The sequence below is a fragment of the Phocoena sinus genome, chromosome 4 (genome assembly GCF_008692025.1).
Source record: "Phocoena sinus isolate mPhoSin1 chromosome 4, mPhoSin1.pri, whole genome shotgun sequence".
NCBI lineage: Eukaryota > Metazoa > Chordata > Mammalia > Artiodactyla > Phocoenidae > Phocoena > Phocoena sinus.
The window spans coordinates 132,776,367-132,785,922 of NC_045766.1; the positions used below are offsets into that span (position 1 = coordinate 132,776,367).

General features: G+C 43.5%; 1 protein-coding gene across 1 annotated transcript; it reads left to right on the forward strand.

Moving 5' to 3' along the window:
- The first annotated feature begins 1,682 nt into the window (after window positions 1–1,682).
- Window positions 1,683–9,286, forward strand: SOD1 (superoxide dismutase 1). Its single transcript, XM_032631287.1, has 5 exons — window positions 1,683–1,861; window positions 4,996–5,089; window positions 6,771–6,840; window positions 7,655–7,772; window positions 8,867–9,286. The coding sequence occupies exons 1-5, from the start codon at window positions 1,790–1,792 to the stop codon at window positions 8,972–8,974; spliced, it is 462 nt and encodes a 153-aa protein (XP_032487178.1). The 5' UTR covers window positions 1,683–1,789; the 3' UTR covers window positions 8,975–9,286.
- The last annotated feature ends 270 nt before the right edge of the window (window positions 9,287–9,556 follow it).

Genomic DNA, 9,556 nt, shown 5'->3' on the forward strand with positions numbered 1-9,556 from the left:
GAAGATGCCTTTGAGTCCAAGGGTGTAATTCAATAAATAAGTAATGGACAGCCAAGATGTGGCTGAATCAGCTTCTGCCTTGTTTCACTCTGGCCTTGAACTACGTGTCAGTGTTTCATCATCCTTACAACTAAATCCTCCCTACAGAGCATTAGAGGGAAATGCAGATTGCATTGGAGTTCATGGGGAGATGGGAAGGATTTCAATCCCACAAAACAAAAACAGAAATCCCCAGTAGCCAGAGCTCTTCTCCCTTAGGTGTGTCCCTTATTGGGTCCCCTTGACTCCAAGTTTCTTTTCGGGATGCTTTCTCTATCTCCTCTTTTGAGTCAAGTAGGTCCAGCTCTTGCCCTCAACTTGCATACTTCACTGGGCGTGAAAAACACCTGCAAGTCAGAGTTTCTCAAAGTGCCAGCATCAGCGCTACCTGGGCACAAGGTAGGAATGTAAATTCCAGGTTCCCACCCCAGACTCGCTGAGTCAGAAACATAGCAACCTGCAGTTTAATGAGTTTTCTGGGTAAGTCTAAGGCATGCTTCCAGGTTAAATTAACCTCACCTCTGAAAACAGTTCACTCATCTTTGTTATTCAGGCAGCCCCGAAGGGAGGGAAGATGAAAATCCTTCTCTTGATGCCCCCCTCCCCAGCCCCCTGGTTTATCAAACTGTTCTGCCAACAAAAGTATGTGTGTGTGTTGGCGGGGGGGAGGGGAATTCTCATTCTAAGCCAAACTGTGGCAGACAAATGCACATCTATCGTAAAAAAATTTTTTGAGAGAACATTAGTAAAAGTTTAATTCGCACTCCCCAAAGGTACCCACCCATAGTCTCTTGTACATCTTTCTAGATTTCTGAGCGCACAAGTAAATATGTTTATACTTTTAAATAAAAACCCACAGAAGTAGTTTGTACTGTTTGCTCATTTCATGTTTTTGAAGTCTTGTCCTTGAAGGATAAGAAATACTCTGAGGTACGGAGGTATCATAAATTATTCACCCCTTCTACCCTTTTCCTTGACATTTGGGGCAGCAGAGTCAGACAAAACGCAGAGGTATGGAGAAATCAATCAGTTGACATTCTTTGGTATTTTCACGTTTGCGGCCTTGCCAAACAGGAAATATTCGAAAAGAATACACAGTTCTGATAACCAAGGAGCTCTATACGTTTAGGACTACGAAAATTGCGGGGAAGAAAAGGTGAGACCAGGGACTGAGATGCGTCGACTTTACATACCCTCCGAAACCCAAAACACAAGACAATTAAAAAGTAAAAGCTATCAAAAGCACCCAGCTTGACAGTCCCAACTTCTAAAAAAACAAATGCGACAATATTATGAACAAAGTCAGTTATAACTAACTACATTTCCAGACAAAGGGACTTCAGATCTTCAAGGCGTGCCGCGTATACCTCATTTTCCTTATTTTGTGTACTGCAATCCACGGACTACACCTTTTGGAGGAGAAGAGCTGTTGTTTTTCGTCGTTCCAGGTTTCTGGGCATTTTACGGGCGCCGGGCGGGGGGAGCCGGCAGCGCGAAAGGCAAGGCGCCCCAAGCGGCCCTTTGACCCCGCCCCCGGTGATTCCAGGCCACTCGCGTCCCGTGGGGAGCGGGCTGAGAACGCGGGCGGCGATTGGTTCCGGGCCAGGGTGGGCGGGGTTCGGCAGCCCGACATATAAAGGTGCCGCGGCTCGGCGCGGTGCTGCGTCCTCGGTTTGCGTCGGCATCTTCGGCAGTGTTTCCCGCTTCTTCTGTGGTCTTCGCAGTGGACCGGAGCGCGTCCCCGTGAGTCATGGCGACGAAGGCCGTGTGCGTGCTGAAGGGCGACGGCCCGGTGCAGGGTACCATCCACTTCGAACAAAAGGCAAGAACCGGCGGGGGGAGACCGGCGGCGAGGCCGTGCCCGCACACCTGTGCCCGCGAGCGGCTGGCGGGGCCTCGGGCCGACCTCGCCACGCCCCCGGCGCGTGGGTCGGCGGGTCGGCGCCCCCCGGGTCCTCGGACGTGCGGCGCCCTCAGAGCCGACAGCCGCGCGCGGCCGCGGAGTGCTGAGTCACCGGGCGAGCCCGGCAGCGGCTGTGCGTGGCGAGGCCTGGGCGGGAGTGTAGGGAGGGAACGCCCGGCCGGCCCGGTGGGTGCCGACCACCGCGAGTTTCGGAAGGAGAGAAAGCGTGGGAGGAAAGCCGGTTGCCCTGGCGCCTCCTCGGCGTCCGTAGGCCCGGGCGGAGACCTGAGGTGCTTGAGGACGCTGTGGCCCTTCTTGCGGGCTCAGATTCTGGGTCCTGAGATACCGCGGATGCTGAGTTGCGCAGTCCGAGGCCTGGCCGTTTCTTGAGACCCGGGGGTGGCGGATGCGGCTGGGCCGTCTGGGTCTCGTAGCATCCGTATCCGTTTGGGACTTTCCACCTTGAACTCTCTAGTTTAGGGGGTCTGCAGACTGCGGCCCGCGGGCCTAATCTGTCCCGAGGCGGTGTTTGTACAGCTGTCGAGCTGAGTGGCTTTTATATATTTATGCTTTTATATGTTTGTGTTTAAAGGGTCGTGAAAACAAGAGTAGGTGACAGTGATCCTTTACAGGAAAGTTTGCCGACCCCTGCTCTAGGTCAGGGTCATCCTCTAAGGGCAAAGAGGATGGCCCTGGTCAGAGCTCCAAAAGCCAGAGATCTAACAGCCTCCATGGTTGGGGGTTTTCCAGAGGAGCGATTTTTAACTCTGGGTGCACAGCAGACTCATTTGGGGAGCTTTTAAAATACAGATACCAGGGCTCAACTCCGGATCAATTACATGAAAACCTGATGGGATGCAGTCTGAGTGTTGCTCTTTTTAAAGCTTCCAAAGTGGTTCTTAACAGTGCACGGAGGATTGAGAATTCCTGTTGGTAGAGGGTAGTGGATGAGGTTTGGAAGTCCAACGTTAGGACACCTAGAGTATTTCCATTGCATGGAATTGTCATTTCTGTGCTTGGAGCATTCGTTTAAACAAATTCCCTGTAAAGTGACTTTGAAATTTCTCTACCCGTGGGCCTGTTAACTGAGATGGAGGTGGATAAACCCCTGAACAAATCTTGTAAAATAAAGTGTACAGACATACTCATTGATGATACTGCAAAACACAGGTGTTGTGAGGAAGGTGCTTGTAATAAGCCTGTCCCCCCAAATCTTAGTGAGGTTACCAGTGGGTGGAAAATTGTTTATGTTGGCTTGTTAATCATGAGGGAATATGAATGAGATTTAGTCGTTAAAGTGGTTTATGGAAATGTGAGAGGACATGCAAAGTAATCTAGGTAAGTGTCCCCCATCTGTGAGATTTAAACGAGAGAGAGCTTATATTTGAGCTTAATTTTTTCCTTTAGGTGGTTTCCAAATTTTCTAGAAAAGGGTCTTTGACATTTGACTGAATTTTGCTGTTTTCATTTGCAAGACTTTGTTTTGTCCATCCTCTCTCCACTAGAGAACCTAAGAAGCCTCTGAGGGATTCTTTCCCTGTGGCCACTGAGAAAACGGCTCGTGGTGTTGCATTCAGAAGTTAAACTGGTTTTTCCACCTTCCCTGAGCAGCTTCTATGGCCCCTCTTTTAAGTTCCAGCGTCATTTTGGTGGTGCTCTTTGTACCTGATAAAGACCCTTGGATATGCAGATGTATTAAATTGACGATAAACTGTATTTCTTGGCCTATTGAGTGTTTAAAAGTTTGGATTAGTTTCCAGTTTTCAAAAATCGTAAATTTTCACCTATTAAGTCCAAATTCTTAGCTTCTCTTGAAAAATCTGGAGATCTGCCCATACTGAGCCTTCATTAGCCCAGGGCAGCGCTGTGCTGGACCGGCTTACATTCCTCCTGCTTCCCTGACCTGTTGTACTCATTTGAGACAATAGCCTGGTCCCTGCAGGGTTGTACCCAGGCAGCTCACTGTTGAACTTCTTGTGCTCTATGCATTACCAATTAAGTGGAGGCTTGGAAGAACCTGCCATGTTTGTCTGTCTGTGCTCTTGATAACATGGCGTGTTTGGGGGAATAACTTTCACATTTGGGGTTCTCCAGAATTAAAGGTTGTACGTAGAAGAATCATAGTGTATCTGTTCTCAAAAAGAAACACAAGAGGCAGCAGTTGCCAGGCCACTTCCGTTGAGCAGTGGTATCTAGCCAGTGGAAAGTACGATCTTCAAGGCTAACACCTCTTGTAACTGTTGGCCCTGGCTTTTTAAAAAACAAAGACTCTGTCGTGTGTTAATATATGGTGTGGATGCTGTGTCTATTTCATTGTACTTCCTAAGATCTTTTTGTAGCTGTAGAAGTAACTTCTTTGATTTCTATATGTAGCATGCGGTACCATTATCCATCCACATTGCCTGAATTGCAGTGTGTTTTTTTTCACCTGTTTTAGTGTTTCATTGTCCTTTCTTTTTGGTCTCCGTAGTGGAAAGGTTATCTAGGTTTCAATGCCTAAAAAGACTTGAGAAAGCAGTACTTCTGTTTGGACTAGGATCAGTCCCCCAGGGGCAGTGAGGTAGGATATTTTCTGGCTGTAAATCAAAGATATCCACGCTGGAAACGGGTAAACACCCCTCTGGTGGAGAGTGGAGAACAGGGATTCTAGGGTAGCAAGTTGGATATTGTTTTTCTTTTTAAGGCAGATTTGTATGATTGCTAACATAGAAGAGTGCATGAAGAAAGTAGGGTGCTAAAAAGTGTATGATGTGCTAACATTTGGGTTCAAAAGTTTGATTTGTACACATACACTCACTACGCGCAAGTATGACGTATTCGAAGTATTTACATAATAAACAAGAACTTACTCATATTACGTATGAATAGAGTCGCTTAGCAGCTTGCTGGAGGTTCACTGCTAGAAAGTGGCGGACCTGGGATTTGGACACAGTTTTCGACTCCTGAGTCCATGTTCTTTTCACTTTCCTGTGAGTGGTAAAGATAATTCAACTGTTTTCTTTGTTCAGAAGCATTTGCTGTCTCAAACTTCTTGCACTTTTCTTTGAATAAAGGAAGATGGGACGGTCGTGGTATCGGGATCCATTACAGGATTGACTGAAGGCGATCATGGATTCCATGTCCATCAATTTGGAGATAATACACAAGGTGGGTGCTGTGCTGGTTTAGTGACTGACAGTTATTTCACCTAGTAAGATACACTGAGTAGAGTTACCCCCAAACATTAAAAACTTGTGACAGTTTTTTTAAAAGTTAATATGACTACTAAAGTCGATCTCAGGGATAAAAATGGCTTTTGACTCTTCCGTGTGGAATGGAAGGAGAAGGAGTTGATGTTTTGTGTCATGATTATGGGTTGATTATGTAAGAGTCTCAGGTGTGTTTTAAGTAAAAACGCAGCTTCTTTCTGACCTTCCCCTTTACTCCCAGGTGTTGGTGAGCTGGGGCTTGAGGGCAGGTGTGGCAAGCGGGGTGCATTTATCTGCATAACCCTGCGAGGTAGCTCTGCGCCTCTAGCCTAAGGGCCTTGCGGGGGGGGGGGGGGGGGCGCAAGGTACAAACTGATGAGGGGGTGTAAACTCTTCACACTTTGGATTGTGCTTCCATTTTCTCAAGTTGGGTTTAGAAGCAAGTCAACAAAAGCTTATGGGTTAAATTGCCATATTTGAGTAAACTTAGTGTTTAGATTTTTTATGGTGAGAACTTAATTCATTGTGCTGGAACGTGTGTGTGTGTGTGTGTGTGTGTGTGTATTGGAGTATAATTGCTTTACAGTGTTTTGTTGGTTTCTGCTGTACAGTGAAGTGAATCAGCTATATGTATACATATATCCCCTCTTAGAACTTGTTTTTAATGTTCCATAATTTGGTTTCTGTAAATAGTGATTTAATGATCAGATTTGATCCATTTCAACAATTATAAAAAGTCCTGGGACTTCCCTGGTGGTCCAGTGGGTAAGACTCCACGCTCCCAATGCAGGGGGCCCGGGTTGGATCCCTGGTTGGGGAACTAGATCCCGCATGCATGCTGCAACTAAGAGTCTGCATGCCGCAAGGAAGACCCGGTGCAGCCAAAATAAATTATTAATTAAAAAACAATTCCTCAAGTCTTTTTTTTTTTTTTGGTTTTACTGCTTCTGCTTTGGGAGGTGATTGCTCTGTGGCTTTGACTTACTGTGCTACTTTCTGTAACCTGCATGTCTTCTCCCTGGGTAGAGAATGGATAAAAGCTGTAAACAGGGGAAACTTTCTGTCAGCTGTTGAATGAAGAACCATGTCATGAAAGAGCCTCCTGCATTGTTGTGGTTGTGTTCTATGTGAATGCTGTTCCCTGGTGCACTGGAGTGCCATTTTTACAGAATACAGTCTGAATGCCCCAGAGTTGTGCCGGGCAGCAGCCCTTGGATTAAGGTGCCGTTTTATATTCTGCACGCACAAAGTAAAGGCCATAAACAGGAGAGCTGCCTGGTAGTATGTTGCTAGTTGAGGTGTGCTGTTGTCTAATGAAGTAGGATCATAATCGTGGGATTTTAACAGAAGAACCACTGAAGATCAAGTCTTGGCCTTCTCATTTTACAGGGCAGTGAAGAAACCAGAGCCCAGAGAAGGGTATTAATTTAACTTCACCAGTGTTACACAGTAGTTAGAATGTCTTTACTCCCTGCCCGTTTTGTTTAATGTGTTGCTTTCTGTTTTTATTAGCCTAGAAGTCACAGTGTGGGTCAGTACTTTCTCCATTTGAGGTTTTTAGCAATGACCAGTTTCTTTTGAGAACTTACTTTGGAATTTTGATTCATAATTTAGCACTTTTTTTTTTTTTTCGTAAACAGGCTGTACCAGTGCAGGTCCTCACTTTAACCCTCTATCCAAAAAACACGGTGGGCCAGAGGATGAAGAGAGGTGAGTGATCTTAACTCTTTTTGAAATAATAGCGACGGCTTTGAGGGGGCAGTATGGGTATATGACCTGCAGATTGCATGCTAAGATAATTGCACCTCTGCTCTTGAGTTTGTTGCCCCCATGTAACCCCTTGCCCCCAAGTGCTGGAATGGCTTACTCCTTGGGCTAAGGAATTAAATAGGGACACTTAAAACGATTTGGTTTTGTAGCATTTATTGAATATAGAGCTCATACAAGTGTCAAAGGGATCTAATACAGGAAATGTCATGAATAACAGTACTGTCAACCACTAGCAAAATAAACCATTGTGAAACACTGGAAGGTTTGTAGATAAAAATTTGATGTTGAAAATTCAGTGAGACTCCCATTTGTGTTTGTTTTCTGAGAGCCTTTCAGGAAAATATTAAATTTAAGGACAAGGATTAATTTATTTTTATATCAGAGGCCTAGGGGCATAGCTCTGCCATGCCAGGAAATAACAGGCGTAACTCAGTAACTTAGAGTTTACCCTTTGGTCCTTTACCTGTGAAATTAGAGGTGCACCCCATCCTACCACTCTTCCCAGAGCATTGCTTTATAGACTTGAAGCCTGTGTTTGAAGAGCTGTGTGTCTAGAACATCTAGTTACTTGTTTTTAAACTTACATGTTTTTCAGCGTTTTGTCAGTCTGGAAAAGTGGGTTCTATTTGATATAGACTATATCCACCTCTTAGCCCACCTTTACATATCTGACTCAGTCCATTTTTAATTTAGCTCATGAAGTAAAGTTAAATAGAAACCAGTCCTAATCCCTCTAACGCTTTTTCAATGTTAGGCATGTTGGAGACCTGGGCAATGTGAAGGCTGACCAAAATGGTGTGGCCGAAGTGTGTATTGAAGATTCTATAATCTCACTCTGTGGAGACCATTCCATCATTGGCCGCACAATGGTGGTAAGTGTTCACATAAGAAGAATATGCATAAAATTACTTCTAACACATGGTCACCTATGTTTTCATGATTTCATGATTATTAGTCCTGGTTTCTAAGGATCCATATAAATTGTACTTTTAGTTCAGATTAGGAAAAGCAGTTATTAGATGATGACAGTGAAGAAGAATTAATGATCTAGGTCAGTTAAGAACACTGTTTTGCTAAGATGCGGTAATAAAGTAGATTACATTAGATCGTATTAATTAGATCTGTGTTACAGAAACAGGAGTGGTCTTCATCTAGTTGGCCAGACTTTCTTGCCACTGCTGGGTTTCCCCCTTGTAGTTAACCAGAGCATCTTAAGTCTGAAATCGGATGGACCTCAATACTAATTAATACTCATTCATGTCTGCAGGTTATCATCACTTGTTTAATATGTGGGAAGCAGTTGCCCCAAGTTACGTAGAGCTGCATCTGGTTCATACAGAACACCACCTAGGATAGGCTCCCTTTTGCCTGCCCCAGAGGACAGTTAACATTCAGTAGACACCTCCTTTCAGTTGACCCTTTTATTCTTAGAATTTTCTTCACCTGTAGTTGTGAAGCAGAAAAATCACATATCAGTGTTTGATGAGCAAAATTTAAAATACTACTGCTCGAATACGTCGAGATATTTTTAGGATTACCTCGTTTATGGGTCCGTAATTAGGCATGATTTTGATGTTCTTTTTTGTTTACTTTTCCCCCTCAAAGCAATTTATACAATAAAAGAATGACTACTGTAACTGAGATTACTAGAATTTCTCGTGTTGGATTCAGCATGTGGCAGCCGTGTAACCTATTGTATAGGTTTTTTTGTATTTCATTTAGAGATAGCGCTGCTTACCTAGTGTTTGAGGGTAACTATTTCTTTGCATTGTCAAGAAAAAGCTTTGAGGAGTAGTTTTCTACTTTTTACTATTAGATTAAATATTAGTATACTTTCCTCCTAGTAAAATTATTTTAACATGTCATTTTCTAATATTAAATGGTTCTTAAGTCTTTGGGTATTGTTGAGAAGATATGATAATTGCTTGATAGCCCTAAGTTAATGTGTTCTTAAAATTTTTTAAAGGTCCATGAAAAACCAGATGACTTGGGCAGAGGTGGAAATGAAGAAAGTACAAAGACAGGAAACGCTGGAAGTCGTTTGGCCTGTGGTGTAATTGGGATCGCCCAATAAACATTCCCTAGGAGGTGGTCTTGAGTCCTAGTAACTCACGTTATCTTGCTAGTTGTAGAAATTTAACTAGAGAAACATTAAACACTGTAACCTTAAAAGTGTATTTTGTGTGACTTTTAATTGCTTTAAGTACCTGTAATAAGAACTGATTTATGATCACTTGAAGATTTGTATAATTTTGTAAGACTCATACTCAGTGTCTTGTTTCAGCGGTCTCTGTATTTTGCCAAACTTAGTCACATATGGATATTATTTGTCTGAATTTCTTCAGTTCTCAAGCCTGCAATAAACATTCTCTGTGGCACTACTGTATTTTGAGCCTATTAAAGTATCTAAATTGAAATTCTAAATTAGCTCTGATACTGATACACAGAGCTTGAATGGAACAGATTGAGTAATATGTTGACGGGTATTAACTTTCATAGAGCTCTTTTTTGAAAGTGTTTGTTTTAAATGAGATCAGAATGTTTAAAATGTTAGCAACTGGTACATTTAGCTAAGACTAAGCTGAACTTTAATCTCAGACAAATAGGCTATCCTTTGTTAGCTTTAGGGAAATTAAAGTGGTACCTTTATTTTAAA